The sequence below is a fragment of the Gopherus flavomarginatus genome, chromosome 8 (assembly GCF_025201925.1).
Source record: "Gopherus flavomarginatus isolate rGopFla2 chromosome 8, rGopFla2.mat.asm, whole genome shotgun sequence".
Classification (NCBI taxonomy): domain Eukaryota; kingdom Metazoa; phylum Chordata; order Testudines; family Testudinidae; genus Gopherus; species Gopherus flavomarginatus.
Window position 1 is genome coordinate 91,635,775 of NC_066624.1, and position 17,390 is coordinate 91,653,164.

Here is a 17,390-nt window from a genome sequence, read left to right on the forward strand (position 1 = left end):
TGCAGGGGTCTGGACTAAGAGATCTCCTGAGGTCCCTTCCAGTGCTATGATCAGTTCTACTGGACCTGTTCTTACACAGTCACAGAGTGACATCACCTGGTAAAACACCACCAGTGTCAGCTCTCCTTAAGCCAGGTCTCCTACCCCAGCCCGGGGAAACCGAGCAAGGGAGGAAGGAGAGAGTGGGGGCGGGGCGGGGCGGGGCGGGGCGAAGCGTCTCCTCTTCTCCTCAGCTTATCGGCACCACGGCAGCTGCTGTGAGCGCCTGCGAGGAAGAGGGCGGGGTGCTGCTCGGCCGAGTTGCATTTTGGGTAACGGCTGCCGGTCTAAGAGGCGGGCACCATGGTCCGTTATCTTTCCCACGTGACAGCCCGTGGACGGGGATCAGCTGACTGGTTCTCACGTGACCTGCTACAGCTCCCCGGATCCTACTCTGGAAAGCCGGGGCCGCGCCGCGATGGGGGAGCCGGGCGGCGAGGAGGAGCGGCCGCTGCTGGGCTCGGCGCACAATGACTGTCCCCGGCGCCGGGCGCTGCCGGCCCTCTGCGACCCGCGGCGGCTGGCCCACCGGCTGCTGGTCCTGGCCTTCATGTGCTTCCTGGGCTTCGGTGAGTCCCGCCAGCGGCAGCCAGCCTCGTGCCTCCCCTCTGCCCCAGTCCTCCTCTCCTGCCCTGCCCCGTTCCTTAGCGGCAGGACTGGGACCGGGCTCCTCGTCTGCCCGCGGTTAGGAGGGCGGCAGAGCCTCACACTGCCCCACCCGCGCGCAGTTCCCTGCGTAGCAGAACTCCGCGAGCAAAGCTGCGGCGCGGCGCTGCTGGGCCAGGGACTCGCTGCAGTTTTTGTAAAGTGTCGGTGGGAAAAACAACCCCCCCCACCTTGGGTTCTGTCCCCACAACAGGGTCCCTGTTATCTCCTGTCTTTGTTCCTGGGACCCAAACCGTGTCCAGGCTGTAAACCTACAGTCGTGTCCTGTCTGCACAGGCAGGAGTCAAGCCTGTTGCCTTAGGTGGGATTAAGAGTCCTGATGATCATAGAATATCAGGGTTGGAAGGGACCGCAGGAAGTCATTTAGTCCTACCCCCTACTCAAAGCAGGACCAAGCCCCAGATGGGGTTTTACCCCAGTTCCCTAAATGGCCCCCTCAAGGATTGAATTTACAACCCTGGGTTTAGCAGGCCAGTGCTCAAACCACTGAGCTATCCTCCCCAGTAGATTATGTCCCGGGGCTTGTTAGCGATTAGGAGGCTGATAGGTTTAGCATCTGTTCTTATTTCTTTCACCTTAAGTTTTAAAAATTCTTCTATATAAACCTTCCCTCTTGTTTTATTTTTTTTCGAATTTGAGATGAGGTTCCCTGACATGAATTTTGCTGTATAGGCAGGCGCTAAGTTTATTTTCTTTTGGCCTTCCTTGTTTTTCACCACACTGTGCCAAAACATACAAAGCCCATTATTGATGCAAATATGCTTTTCTTGAGTTTGAAGCCTCCACAAGTTCTGAACAAGAAAATCAGGGCTGTGTCAGGTCTGTTTCCCTGCATAGAAATTACCATTGCACACCAAAATCACTGTCTACCTTTCAGCTAGTATAAACTTTTACAGCTTGTGATTTAATATGACAGTTCTCAGAGTTGAGAAGTTTCATTCCAAATGATTGTGGCTATTGTGCACTGAACTTGATGCAAACAGTATGTAGAGACACATTCAAGTTAAATCTTATTTTACTAATTCTTTGAGTTACTGAAAGCTTAATTCACTTTTCTCTTTTTGTACTTTATTTTCCTTGCCCAGGTTGGATGGAGTAGTCACTTATTTTTCAGTCTGACTTTCTGGTGCACTAGTGCAGAGCTACAATGTTTAAATTGTGACCACTGCACAGGAATGTTTGAATCCAAACACTCTTTCACTGATGCCTGTTTTTTTTTTTTTTTAAAGTAATTAAAACATTTGCTTTATAGACTTTTTACAAAAGTAAAACCTGTCAGAAGCATGGACACCTTCAGTTTAAAGAACCACGTTTTAATCAAATACTGTTTATGTGGTTTTTGAAGGTTCATTGTTTATTCAGTACAGTTATGAGCAGATTTCCTGATAGCAGGAAGGGGCTCCCGTTATCAAAAGAAAAATGGCTTCTGTATGAGCACTGGCACTTCATGTAGTTTTGCAGTAACAAACCTAGGGTATGGTTAGTATAAATGCAGAACTATAGATGTTCCAGAAGGGCAGTAATGGTTAAGATAAGTCTTTCTCTGATCAAGGGCCAGTAATGATGCTGTGGTAATTTAACTAATTAATTTAAATTAATTTAAAAGAAAAATCTTTCCAAAAAGTTATATATTGCATTAACATGAAAGAGAACTTGCTTTTATTCACAAGAGTAGTTACTATTTAAGTATGTGAATGCTTTATATTGTCTGCTTAACTTATTTCCTAGCAGTTTGTTAAACAAACTGAAGATGAATGTCACTGGTTGCCTTTTTTTTTGGACACTTAGTAAGAAACTTCTTTTAACTGGAAAGATTAATAGTTTTAGAGCTGTTAAAATAGCACTGTAAATATACCATTGTTTTTAAATTTATCATAGACTTTTGCAATATTCTTCATTAAGTTCTAAGAGAAATGAACTTAGTAGACAGAAATGGAAGCAACTTCTGTTATCTGTGACATGACTTGTTGCAGATGTCATTTAAAATACAATTCAACTTGATTTGTTGCAACTTCCACATGGAAAGTAGCTAGATCATCTTTTTAAGATAATCTTAGTTTTGTATTCAGTATTTCTAAATAGTTTGTCTAATCTTATTTAGTATCATCATTCTCCTTGTAGGTAGCTATTTTTGCTATGACAATCCAGCAGCTCTGCAGACTCAGGTTCAAAGGGTAAGTGGCGAAAATTCCTTATATATTGTAACTGACTCTTTTAGGGGGATTGTTTTCAGTAATAAGCTTACTTCTGAATAACATATAAAGAGGACTTTAACCATGCATTAGTGGAATGAGGAAATCATCCACGTAATTTAATTAACTGGTGGGTTGACTACTTATCTTTTTTTTAACAAGAGCATTGTCGAGTACTGTAGTTGAAGTTTTAAATCTAAAACTATTGTATATGTGCAATACTTGGCGTTCCTTATCAAGGTGAGAGTTCATGAACTGGAGTAATACACTCAGTGTACATGCAAATAACCGGATACTCATGAATGTGACCTTCTTGTGGCCCTTCACAGCGTTCTCTGCATGAGCTACAACCCGTCTATCTGGAATAGTACATTTGCATGTCCATTTGTCTGTGGTCAGTTGCACCTGCCAGCTCCTTTTTTATTTAAAGAAGGGCTGGGGGAGGGGGTAGAACTATGGCTGAGACTTGGTGCTGATTTTTCCTGAAGGAACCATAACTCTCCTATGCTGATGTGTTACAGGCATTAAGGCAGTGTCCACACTTCGGCCCTTACAGCGGCACAGCTGTGCTGCTGTAAGGTCTCCTGTGTAGTCACTCTATGCCAGCGAGGGAGTGTTCTGCCACCAGCATAGTTTAAACCACCCCCAACAAGTGGCAGAAGCTATCTCTTGCTGCCTTAGTGGTATCCACACCAGCGCTTTTGTTGGTGAAACTTATGTCCCTCAGGCATTTGGTTTCTTCCCACACCCCTTAACAAAAAAAAAAGTTTTGTGGACAAAGTGCTAGTGTAGACAAAGCCTAAAGCTAGTGTCATATGCAGGAGTAAAGCAAAAATACTGCCTATATTGAATGTAGCAGCGTTAGAGTTGATTTGGAATGATATTTTTATTCAATGACTTTTTGCTTTTGAAATGAACTGCTGTATAACACTTAAGTAGCTTTCTGCATTTAGTTATAGATGAGCTTGTGGAATAATGCTGCATAAAATCTACCAGATTCTTCTCTTTATGTGATTGCAGTAAGCATTCAAATGACCTCTGCTTTAAAATGAAGGGTGAAAAAATGACAGAAATGTTGCATTCAAATTGCTCTCTAATTGAAGTTCTCAAACTCTAGAGAAGGGATGACCATCTGCAAATTTATTGATTTATGTCACAAGGAAGGAGTTGAGTACATGGGGGAGCGGGGGCAAGTCTGGGCCATTATTCTGTAACTGTTGATTCTATCCAAGTTCTTATACTGTGCTTACCACCATAGTACCTGATCACCTTCCGGTAGTGCATTAAGCAGTGTGATTAACATCCATGACCCTTACTCTCACTGAGTAGTATCTGTGCACAAATAATCCCACTCACTTAGTTGGGGCTACTCATGTGGGTAAATGCTACTCATTACAAGTAAAAATTGCAGAGTTGGGCTCTTTGTAAACCAAAACCAAGAGGAAATAATTACACTAGTGTAGTTTACTCAAAGACAAATTGATATGCAAAATCCATCAGTATTTTGCATGTTGAAGGCTCTCCATTTAAACAGCGTTTATGTTCCTGTCAAAATTTTGCTTATTTCTTGTGTTGTCTTAACAGTAATTTCAACACTGAACCATGTTGTTTTTCAAGAGATTATAGAAATCAGCTTGGAGGTTAGTTTAATTTTAAGGTTCTGTAAGAATACAGTCCACATCTGACTGTTCTTAATGAAGAATATTGCAGAAAGACACATTTGTCCTTCAAAGTGTGACATTCGATCAGCTTTCACTGAGTTTCTTTGAGTGTTTGAATCTGAACAAGCTGCAAAATCTGTTTCTTTCACACACGTTTTTCTATAAGGTGAATAATGTTTTATTCTTAAAAAAAAAAACAACCTTAAAATCAGGGTGTGTGTGGTTTTTTTTTTCTTACTTGCATTTAAAAAAAACACAACTTTGTTTAAAATGAGACTTGAAATTGACAACTTATGTTAAAGCCTTTGTGTTGCTTGACACCATTCTTCTGCATGTCAGCAGAAAGAAGACTTCTCATCTTCTATATCCAGGCTTCACTTGTGCTTAGGGTTTGAGGTGGGCAGGAGCAGTATGACTGAAATCTTCCAAAAATTGTAGACATAAAAGCAGCTGTAGGGGCAAATCTAAGGGCTTGTCTATGCTACTGCTTAAGTCAATGTGACTTGCGTTGCTCAGGGGTGTGAAAAAGCCACCTCTCCGAGTGATGCAAGTTATGTTGACCTAGTGCTGGTGTGGACAGTGCTTAAATCAGGGAGACACTGACATAGCTTCTGCCTCTTGTTGAGGTAGAGGAATTAAGCCAATAGGAGCACACTCTCCTGTCAGCATAGTGCGTCTTTACCAAACATGCTACAGGCTGTGCCGATATAGCGTGCTACTATAGACTAGCCCTAAGACTGCAGGGGATGAGGAGGCGGCAGGATTTGGGGATCCCATACAGAAAGTTTGCATTTGCTGCATCCCACTGAGCCATGCTTGGGGTGGGATCTATTCTGTGCATCTCTGGAGGCGAAGCAAGGACCTGGGGATTTTTAGCTGAAGCCGGAGTACCGTATCCCCAGGGTAGAGATCTCCTCCAGCACCCCTCTCCTATCTCTTCTTTTCCTTGTTTTCTCCTGAATGAGCTCCCCAGCATATGAACCATCTGTTTGGGTTAGAATTTGAATCTCGGGTGGTTAAAATTTCTCATTTCAGACTGTCTGCATTGAGTACATTTGTGTCACATTTGGAATGGTTTCTTTACAGCAAGAGCTAGAAACTAGGTTAAAACTTAACTAACTTTCAGAGGCACAAAGGTCAGTTAAGGGCCCAACATTCCTCTTGACTTTCAATGGGTGCCTAAGGCCTGGGCTACACTAGCCAGGGGATTTAAACTAAGATAAGCAACTTCAGCTACGCAATCTTAGTTCGACTTACCTGGCCGTCCTCACAGTGGCGAGTCGACTGGTGCGGCTCCTCCATCGATGCCGCTTATTCCTCCTGCCGAGGTGGAGTACGGGCGTTGATTAGCAGATCGATTTATTGTGTCCAGATGAGACACGATAAATTCGATCCCCGATGCATTGAACACTGCCTGCCAATTCGGTGGGTAGTATAGCTGTACCCTAAGTGTTCTTTTGTGCTTTTTAAAAGTCTTCCCATTCAGATTCTGCAGAAGCTTTACAGACAAGGCTGACCTTTGCCCCTGGAAGATTTCTCCTTACTTATGGTAATTGGATTTATCAAGACTTACCTTTGGATTTCTAAACACCTGGTGACAGTTTCTCTCTTAAAAGGAAGGCTGCATTTTTAATGTTTTAATTATTAGATGCTGCCTTAGCAATTGTCACTTGTCACTGTACTTAAAATAGCACTAAATGACACTCTTTTTGTAAATTTTGCATATTCTTAGGATATGAAGGTGAACACAGCTACATTCATGGCATTATATGCCTGGTATTCCTGGCCCAATGTGGTTCTCTGTTTCTTTGGAGGCTTTCTGATAGACAGAGTATTTGGAATAAGGTAAGCATGATAAGCATTTTCATCTACACTGAAAATGTAGTTGAGATTTTTCTGAACGTGCATCTCCCCTTTCTAATGACCTGATCCTTCCAAGTGTGACATTCAATCAGCTTTCACTGAGTTTCTTTGAGTTTTTGAATCTGAACAACCTGCAAAATCATCTGTTTCTTTCACAAATGTTTTTCTATAAGGTGAATAATATGTTTGATTCCTAGGAAGAAAAGACTTAAACTCAGGGACTTTTTTTTTTCCCCCCCACTTAAATGCATTTAAAAGAACAACTCTGTTTAAAATGAGACTTGAAATTGACAACTTACGGTTTATAAGAATCCCAAAGTGATGTATGGCATGAAGTATTCATATTACAATGGAGTGAATGCTGGTATTTGTTTTTCCAAATGTAAGTACTTTCAGTTTTTATTGTGCAGAAAAGCTTTTGCCTTAATTACTTCTGGGTTTCAGTTTAAGTAGCAAGTGTGGAGAGACTTTTCTTCGTGTGGACTATTTTATTCAAAGTTGAGAAAATAACTGGAAGATGGAAAAAGCAGGAAAGTTTGTTTTCCTTCTCCAGTCTAGGATTAAAAACTAGTTATGGAGAGGATGAGATCCAGTTCATCTAGTTTTGAGAAGTAGGGCCAGATTTAGGTGCTTAGTGTGATTTTTTTCAAAAGTGCCTTAGCTCCCTAAGCACATTTACTTCAGAAATTCTGGACCATAGTGATCAGAAACAGTCAATTTGTGAACTGCAGCTAATATTTCCATTCTGCTTCATTACATTTCGTTTTAAATGCAAAATGTGTTTTGGGAAACTTTATCTATCAGCACATGTAAGGTGGCTTCATAAAGTAGAAAAATGTATTTTACAATACACTTTTAACTGAATTCCAATTTCCATCCAAAGGCAGCTTGACACAAATACTATTGTATGTACTTGTTCATAAGCCAAATTTTTTGTAAAAAAGGCAAGCACCAGAGAAGGGGGTCGGCTTATGAACGGGTATAGAGCGGGAGAGGTGGGACACAGCCCCTTCCCCCAACAGAGGGCACAAGAAGAGGCAGCAGAGCCAGAAGGGAAGAGGTGTGGCCAGAGTCTCTCTGTTTCTGGCCACGCTGCTCTCCCCCCAGCCTCCGAAGCAGCTGCAGCTCTGGGGCTGGCAGGCTGCAGCTGTGCCACTTGGCCCCACCCCCCAGAGCAGGCTGTCGCCACCTGGCCCAGCCCACTGGAACATGCTGCGGCCACACTGCACAGTCTGGCCCACCGGAGCAAGGTGTGGCTGTGCTGCCCAGCCTTCCAGAGCAACTCCAGCCAGGCCAGAGACATCCTCCCCAGCCCTCCCCAGATAAGGTGGGAAAGGATGGCATGGAGAGAGTCTGGGGTCCCGGGCTAGGGGTGGGGTCATATGGGGGGGTTATCACCGGTTATTCCCCGACTCCCAGCTTGTGGGTCCCCCTCCCATGCCCCCCCCCCCCCCCAAATTTCCCTACCAGTTGCTGTCCCGGCCCATCAGGGTAAGCCGCTGTTGCGCCATTACACTGTTTACGTAGGTTTACCTCCATGCGTGCGGACACTCGAGGTAAACAAACCATCTTGGCCCACCAGCAGCTTATCCTGATGCTCTGGGAGCCAAAGTTTGCTGACTCCTGAATTATAGAATTGACTTATGAATGGATTATAAAAAAAATTTCCATTTTTATTTATTCATCTTGGGGCGGCAGTGGGGCGGGGTAGGGGGTCGGCTTATAAATGAACAGGCTTATGATTGGGTATATACGGCAAGTAAAATAAAGTAATCTAGCAAATAAGTAATGTGGTGTACCATTTTCTAACATAAAAAATGTAAAAATTAAGAATCTGGACAAACGTAAGTTAGTTTTATAACTGCTTAAATGTTTGTTAACCTGAAGAATACACTAAGTCTGTCAAGTACTAAATTTAGTGCAAAGACTATACTTGTTGCTAATGAATGTGTTTTAATGCTTCATTATTATTATTTGGTGTAATCCTCCTTTAGGAAAACAGCTAAGACTGTGTACACTTGAATCTAGGGATGTGACTCCCAGCTCAAGGAGACACATCTACGCTAGCGCAGATGAAACTAGCATGTTTAGAAATGGATTGTAGCTGGGAAGGTGCGATTGACAGGATGGGCTAGCTGCCCCAAGTATGTACCCATCAGAGACCCTAGGCATATATTTGAGTGGTGGCTAGCCCTTTCCATGGCTCATGCGGCCACACCTATGCTCAGCACACTAGATCAGAGCTAGCACAAATGTCTCCTCAGGTTGGGAATTACACCCCAGCTCTGTATGTAGACATATCCCAACTACAAATGTAAAACAAGAATAAAATTTTTTTAAATCAAGGTTCCCTGCTTGCTGATTTAAACATGATTTGAATTCAGTGATTAGGAAATATTTCACAACTTTAGTTTTCTGGTTTGTGTACTAAGTTATACTATATACTTATTTACTAAGAAACTGTTCCGGGGTAGGCAGATAGATTCATTCATCTAATACAGGCTTATTTAAAGGAGAGTAGTGTCTTAAAAACTGTACTTCAAAAATAGTGCTGCAGTGTTTTTTTTTAAACTGCTGAGTATATGAATCTCTTGTATATGCAGTAATAGTATCAGAGTCTGGAAGTGGAAAAACTGTATAGGAGCTTTGATTCCTCCAACCTCTGGAGTAAATTATTAAATTCTGCACTCACTACAGAGTAAACTATTAGATTTTTGACTACAAAGTGCTGGATGAAGCTAATACATTTCTAACATAAAAATGGAAAGTGGAAAGAGTACATTTTTCTTCAGTTTTTAAAAAAGTATTAACCAAATCATGATAAAAATGAGGCACATGTGTCCTTTGCTATGAGGCTTCCCCTGGGCCTGGGTGCTGGCCAACCCCCTGCTCTGCCCCCACCCTGCCTCTTCCCTCCCAGTTCTGCCTCTCTGCATGAGCCCTTTCCCCTCTTCTCCCCCTGTCTGATCGTGACAGGCAGGAGGCGCTAGGAGGGAGGGAGAGGGAGGAGTTGATTGGTAAGGCCACCGGCGGATGGGGGATGTGGGGAGAGGGTGGGAGGGAAGCTGGCTCCTGGTGCGTGCTAAGCACCCGCTCACTTTTTTCTGTCGGTGCTTTAGCCTTGGAGCACCCACAGAGTCGGTGCCTATGCTGTAATGTTTTCACTGTATTCTAGTTATGTCACTTCACGTTGTGTCACACTGCCTTCCTCCTAACAATGAAGATTAAAGTTACAGGTTTTAAATGAATTAGAAACTGATGATGGTACTTGAAAACCAGAGCATATGCACTCCTATTTCTCAATCTGTTATCACCTCAGACATGTATCTATGAACACCAAACCCAGTGCAAAAGAAAGGATCAAGTATTGTTTGTAAACTATAATAGAATCATAGGACTGGAAGGGTCCTCCAGAGATCATCTAGTCCAGTCCCTGTAATATGATTACATATTAAATTTTAAAGTTTTGGGGAAGGAACTATGGCATTTCCAATGCAATTAATGTAACAGATACATCTCATTAGCACAAAGAAAGCTTGTATGAAGAGTGCCAGACTTTTTTACTGCTAATGGTCAGATAAGCAATATTTAGCCAGAGAGAGCTCTGGCATGTCCATATAATGTGGAGCTTTCTCATCTAAATTCTATTAAATAGAGCTAGAAGTCCTGAGCCATACACTGAACACATTTACTCTTCCAGATAACAACATTTCTGCTGATCGTAGGCAATAGCAGTTTCCTCATCTTGGGGCACATGGTTAGTAACAGGTAGAAACGAGATTTCTGGGCAGTTTGATTTAAATCTCCAAACCTAAGAGTGCTTCAGAAGCATTTCTGTTTTTAATGTGTAGTAGTGTTAAATATTTTCAATGTACTCCAATACCTCTGGCTTTATTTTAAAGTTTTAAATATCTTAAATTTTTGTTGACAGGTTGGGCACCATAATATTCAGCTCCTTTGTTTGTGTTGGACAAGTAAGTAAGTGCAAACTAAAAGGGGCACAACAGGCTGTGTCATGTTGTTGAAGGGTTTGCTGAACAAAATGCATAGATAGCATAATTAATCTGTGCTAATTAATATACATCATGCCCTTCCATAATATTTGCATTTCAGCTAGAGGGTTGCAGGCAAAAACCAGGTTAGGCTTAACGATTGTGGAATTGCCTTAAGAAACTCAGAGGTATTTTCTAAGGGCAGGTCTTCACTACCTGCTGGATTGGCAGGTAGTGATCAATCGATCGGGGATCGATTTATCGTGTCTACTGTAGACACGATAAATTGATCCCTGATCGCTCTGCTGTGGACTCCGGAACTCCTCCACCGCCAAGAGGCGGAAGCGGAGTCGACGGGGGAGCGGCGGCAGTCAACCCCACACCGTGAGGACACAAGATAAGTCTGTCTAAGATACGTCGACTTCAGCGACGCTATTCCCATAGCTGAAGTTGCATATCTTATATCGATTCCTTCCCTCCCCCCCCCACCTCCAAGTTTAGACCAGGGCTAAGAGATACCTGCTTATATTGTTCAAATTATAATTCTTTATTATTGCAAAGCAGTTATTTACGGTTTACAACATCCATTTTGGCCTGGAGTTACATAAAGACTTGCTGTTGCTCACATTTTTCAAGGATAGTTATTGTTAGTGCATTCACCTGTACTTGATTTTGAGGTGAATCCTTTGCCTTGTTAACAGTTGTCCTGATTCTTCCCTTCTACCTGAAAGCTGCATGGCCTTAGAACATAGATCACACTGAGTGCATATGTTCTGTAGTAGTTCTGATTGACTCTATGTAGTGGTAAAGCACAGTGCCCCATAAACATCCTTCCTCCCATGTGGCCTTGCAGTAACCTGTGTCCATCTTCCTGCCGTGAGGGGTAATCCGATAACATGGCCAATAATTAAGCTCCTTTTAAGATAAGAAAAACTACTTCTCAGCTTTATTTACTATATTTTTAGTTATGGGAATACTGTATATACATAAACTGCTGTAGGTTTGGGTACAATTAATCAGACTTTGTGAACAATATTTTTATAAGGATTTTGTAGCAGTTTAAGTTTATTAGCTTGTTTATATTAATTTAAACTATAGTAACTAGGTAATGCATTATTCCATATTCTGTGCATGATAACATTAGTGATGGACTGACTATAATTAGTAATTTATTTAAAAAAAAACAAACCCTTTCCATAGGTTCAAATGTTCGTTCATACTTCAGGAAGCCTTCAGCAGCTACTTTGCATAATACTTCTGCAAAGAGAATTTTTCTTTTTAGCTTTTTAAACTTAAATGCTTAAACAGAAATTCAATTTGCATCAGTTAACTGGATATTTGTCAATAGGCGTTTGATTACATTTCCTAGATAGTGTTGTCCTTACTTACAAGTGTATGTATTTAAATGTTCATTAGCAGCACATTAAACATTAAAGTATTGCAAAGTTCCATATGTTTACTATCTTTCAGGAAAAAAAAATCACAAAGCAAAAAACAGCTTGTTAGCTCACATGGTATGTGATTTGTGTAGTTTGATGTTCCAGAATCATTTTAGTTTAAAGTTGGGTTGTTAAAATTTGTTCTGTTTGTTTCAATGTTCCTATTTTACAGGTGATCTTTGCGATGGGAGCTCTATTTAATGCTTTTTGGCTAATGGAAGCTGGCAGATTTGTATTTGGGTAAGTCTAGGAAAAAGGTCAACGTTGGATTGTACACACTTAGAGGCATGACTATCTTTTTCTGTGTTCTGCAAAGTGCCTAGCATACTTGCGCTCCCACAGCCTACATACTTAGGTCTTGATATATTTTCAGTGAGGTCTGTGATGGGTTGCAATTGCATTCCTAAATTTATTAAAGAATTAGAAATTGGAAATGACTTTCTAATGTTTCAGTGCTCTATTTAATTTCTTTACTTAATTTAAACAATAATGAACCATACATAACCAGCAGGCCAAGCAGTTGTCTGTAAAGATCTGAATAGCGCTGTGGTGCTGGTGTTCCTTGTCTCCAGTTGTAAAAGTAATGTGTTTTAGCATTTAATACAATTTAACATGTAAATAATTGCTGTAGTTCCCTCAGGGATGTTACAGAATAAAAAATGAAAAGAGATGAGCTATAAGATACCTTTTATTAAGGTGTAATCAACAATATGAATAAAGGTTGACAATCCGTGACATACTGTAGATGAGCAACAATAAACACACAGTTTAGTTTTGTGAAATCCTGGCTCTGTTAACTTCAGTCATCACTCCTTGGCTCTTAACACTCTTCCATTTCCACTGAGAAGGTGCTGTAATCTCACTTATTTCTCTTTTGCCTCTGCTGTCTTCACATTGCTCTCTTTGCACAACTAAATCCATTTTCACAGACTTCAGCTTACTCTCTTCCATTTTGCTATAGTCTTCAAAATGCAAAACCATTGCCTTTCTTACATGTTTCTTTTATTTACGATTCATGTTACATTAGATGTGTGCGTGTAAAATTCAAGTGAACCTACACAGCACTACACGGACTGAAGTCAATTCTGTGTACTGAATTGTTATCACAACAGGTGTTCAGATTACATTTTTACATATATTTCTCTTTCCCTCATTTAGAATTGGTGGGGAGTCTTTAGCAGTAGCACAAAATGCCTATGCTGTCAGTTGGTTTAAAGGCAAGGAATTAAACCTCGTGTTTGGATTACAACTTAGCATGGCCAGAATTGTAAGTATGAAGACCTGTAAACGCTATTTTTTATATAATCATATGTTTAAAATCTGACTTTGTACTCCTTTGAAGTGGGAACTGTGTGGTGAGGTCAGGATGCACTGGTGGAAAATTACCAAAACTCCATTTATGAAGAATCTCATAAGAGAGCATTTTAAACTCCAGCATGGATGTTGTGCATTACAGTTTGCATCATGTAACCCCCAGGACACAGCAGTTCCTTGAGGTGTTAACTGTCAAACTTCTGAAGAGGCCCTGATGAAAACTAATACTGTATACGAAGGCAGGACAGGAATGGCAGTAATGTCTGCCTTCTTCAAGGGTGAATTTTTAAAATGTACAACAGACTTTACTGATGCAGTGTACACAATGAGTGTCAACTTGGCTGAATTTTGCTTGCTTTGGTTTTTTTTTTTTTTTTTTTTGCATTTTAATTTGCAGTATAGATGAATTGATTTGGGACCTGAGTTTCTAATCGTGCTTACTCTACAACATGACTGTTCAGTATGGAAGTATTAAAATAGTATTTTATGGACTTTATATAAATATATCTGACCTGCTATCCGACGATGGGCCTGCTGTTCATTCTGTTTGGGCTAGGAAATAAGAATCGACTGTATTAAGAACATAGGAATGGCCATACTGGGTCAGACCAAAGGTCCATCTAGCCCAGTATCTTGTCTTCCGACAGTGGCCAATGCCAGGTGCCCCAGAGGGAATGAATGGAACAGGTAATCCCCAATTGATCAGTCCCCTGTTGCCCATTCCCAGCTTCTGGCAAAAAATTGTTTTCTTTTTCCTTTTCCAGTCTTCCCTTATCATTGGAATAGTCCTCCCAGAACAAGGGATATCTTCTGCTCTGGTTAGACATGTCCTCCTGAAGTCTACTTGGTTTAAAATATGGGTTAAACAAATCATACATATAACACAGAAGCTGTTGCAGTGTATAATGTAGACTTCATGGTGGTATTGCTGCAAGTGCAGAAACATCTAGTATGGGTTTCTTCTGAAACTTTGTATGTGACTGGATTCTTATCTTTGTAATCTTGAACCTATTCAATTCTTGTAGTAGTGCAATTTTAACTGGGATACATAAATCAAGCTTATTTTGTAGATCGCTTTTCTTAGACACTGATATTTATTGGGAAATTGGTGAAACTTAGACTGTTCACCTCAACTGATCCTTTTAAAACTATAATAGAATTGTAAACAGTATTCTTCATGACTGTCCTTTTTGTCTAGGGGAGCACTGTGAATATGAATATCATGGGATGGATATACTCCAGAGTTCAAGATCTGCTGGGCTCTACAGGTCATAGTACACTTGGATTTACACTTATGATAGGTTAGTAAATATTTTAAGTCATCAATAACATGTATGAAAATCCTGAATGCTGCATGACATAAACAACGTACGCAGAACATTTTAAAGAATATGCATGAACTAGAAAAAGCTAAATGAGTGAGTTGTTATAAGTTCTTCAGTTGAAAATTTGCTTGATAGTGTTGAAAAGAAGCTATGTTCAGTCTGAGAGTAGTGGTATAACTGGCAAGGCAAGTCTTCATGGCCAGCAATAAGTTAAGACTTTAAGCAAAGTCAGCATCTGGGTAGTTACCGCATTTGATTGACAATTAGTGGTGTATTATGAAACCAAACTTAATCTTCATTGTGGGGATGTATAGTGGCCTTCATGTCTTGCATATGCTTGGAAATCATGGATAGATTTTTTTTTTAATTTTAATCTTCCATTGAATTATATGCATCCCTTGTCCCTCAGAAAGGCAGCATGTCAAAGTTCTTGTACATGTTTATTTATCTGTACTCTGAAGAGAAAATTTCCACTTAGGTGAGGTCTTCGTTCCCTTTTTCCTCCAACAAAACCAAACCATGGGTATTAAGACATTGCTTCTGCTTACATTTGGGCTTGAGTTTTGCTTCTGATATTCAAAGTACAACTAACTTCTGGTGCAGAATTGCTCACACACTGCACTCACTATCCTGTAACTGCTGTTTTGTGTGTGTAGTCAGGTAACTATATTTCTAGATAAGTGCAGTTATCTGTAATCAAATACAGGCACAATTGTACTTGCAACATTTTTTTTGAAGTATAAGGTAAAAGATTTTGAGGTGGTGTCTGTATAAGGTAGTGTTTAGTAAGATGAAATATCTTTACATTGTTCCGACTTTGAATTAGTCTGCTACTTAGTTTTATAATGCTAGCAACTGGTGTTGATCATAGTAAGTTCTGCAATTGTTAGACTGGTCTGTTCTGTTTAGAGATGTATGATAAAACATACATGAACTAAGTCTTTCTGGAGTTACTACTGTACAGTGAACTCCTTCTCTTCTCCCAGGTGGTATAACATGTATCTTTTCACTAATCTGTGCACTAATTCTTGCTTATCTGGACAAGAGAGCAGAAAAAATCCTTTGTAAAGAGCAAGGAAAAACTGGTGAGTGATTAAAAAAAAAAAAATCCATTAAAATGCTCAATTTGCATAGTATGTTCATCTATATTACTAGATCAGTTACTTTAGGGGTGTGTGTGTGTGTGTGTGTGTAACCTAAACAAAATAACTGGAATTTAAGTTTTAAAGAGCGTCTGTCCATTAGACATATCAGGTTCCTGGTGCTTTGATTTTTACAACCTCTCATCTTCTCCTTGCTGCAAAATCCTTGATTTAATAAAAAAAACAAACACTGCTTCTGGTTGTCATGAGTGAAAACTGGATGTAATGTCCTCTTCTAGAGCCTACAAAAAGGACAGTTCATGCCTCATGTTTTACCCTGTCAGGGCTAATGCAGAAATCAAGGCGATATTAATGTAAGCTGTAGCTATTTAATAATTGCTTATTATTAGAAACATCCAGCTAATGTGTCCGGCAACCTCAAAAGCCTCCTGTGTTCTCTAGGTGTAAAGAGTCCAACTTTCTTGTACACAGGTTACAAAGTATACATCTTCCCCCAACAATCTGTAGTGATGTGTTGTCTACACAAAAATCTGAGGCGTACTGGAAATTTGTTTTGCTGTCTCCCCACATTTAATCATTTCTCCATAGTTCAGGGTTGCAGCAAAATTTCACTTTTCAATTGACAACTTCTGTTTAAATAAAGAAGTCTTTGCAGATGTTCCACTCTGCTGCACCAGACTCTGTCTAACTCTAGGAACTGTGCTGCAGAATTTAAGTCCAGCTTGCCATGGAATACTTTGGACTTTGGTCTTCAGTTTTGGCAGTTCCATAGCATTAAGACAGGATCAATGAAATGCTAGTTTAAACTTGTCATTAGCTCCCTCTTGCTTATTATATAGTGGATTATTATATTTATCATAAAATATCTAACTACATGAATGCTCAATTCTACAATGCATCGTTTAGTTTTATTCAGCTTTAAAAATATTAAACTTGCCTATAGATAACTTGCATTGATCCCAATATCTGTCTTTCTTTCTGAAGGTGAAGTGATTAAATTAACTGATGTGAAAGACTTCTCGTTGTCCTTGTGGCTCATATTTATAATCTGTGTGTGTTATTATGCAGCTGTGTTTCCTTTCATTGGACTTGGGAAGTAAGTGTCTGTCTCTTCTCCCTCCCACCTCCCCTTTTTAAATGAAATATAAACAAAAACTGCATCAGAAACATCACTTCCTAACATACCATACCAGTTTAGCACAAAGTTAATGGACAGAACTACTTGTAGAGACAATGTAAATTTTTAAAGAGATATTTAAAATAAAATTATTGCTGTTCTATTTTTCAAGAAATTGTTAGGAAACATTTTTGTAGCAGTTCTGCTAATAGTCTGCTTTTGATGTTTCTTCAGTGACATTGCTTGTGCCATCTCTTACCATCTGAGAGTTGTGAGGTGGATTTTCTTATCTGTTGCATTTTCTAAAAAGATACACTTTAGGTTTTAGCATTGGTTGAGTTGCCGTAATGCATGTTACATTTGTTACCTAAAACTGGAATTGAGTTACTTAAAATTTAATGCAGCAAGAGCCATGGAAGGAAGGCTGCCATTCAGTGTTCTCCACTGTCACGTTAAGTGGAGATTTGTCTTAGCATCACTAACCATCAGACTTCTCTAAGCTAAGATAGTTGTTCGACTTTTCCATTTTGCTTATGCATCCTCTCCAAAAGGTCCTGCTTTGACTGGTCTAATACAGTGGCTTGGTCCTTGCTGTCCCATCACTAGGTTAGCCATCAGTGAGTTATGCTTTTGAGGACTTCCTCTGATGTAGAAGAAAACCATTTTTAGAACCTTCTAC

At 40.3% G+C, this 17,390-nt stretch overlaps 1 protein-coding gene across 2 annotated transcripts in view; it reads left to right on the forward strand.

Annotated features, from left to right (window-relative positions):
- Positions 1–380: 380 nt before the first annotated feature.
- MFSD1 (major facilitator superfamily domain containing 1) overlaps positions 381–17,390 on the forward strand; it is a 28,784-nt gene continuing 11,774 nt past the window's right edge. Inside the window, exons 1-9 of one of the 2 annotated variants that reach the window (XM_050965982.1) lie at positions 381–608; positions 2,827–2,879; positions 6,291–6,403; positions 10,353–10,395; positions 12,025–12,092; positions 13,011–13,119; positions 14,365–14,467; positions 15,478–15,576; positions 16,579–16,690. In XM_050965982.1, coding sequence (XP_050821939.1) covers positions 458–608; positions 2,827–2,879; positions 6,291–6,403; positions 10,353–10,395; positions 12,025–12,092; positions 13,011–13,119; positions 14,365–14,467; positions 15,478–15,576; positions 16,579–16,690 — 851 coding nt within the window. In that variant the 5' untranslated portion in view covers positions 381–457. The remainder of the gene's footprint in view (positions 609–2,826; positions 2,880–6,290; positions 6,404–10,352; positions 10,396–12,024; positions 12,093–13,010; positions 13,120–14,364; positions 14,468–15,477; positions 15,577–16,578; positions 16,691–17,390) is intronic. The other variant, XM_050965983.1, reaches the window with a different exon arrangement.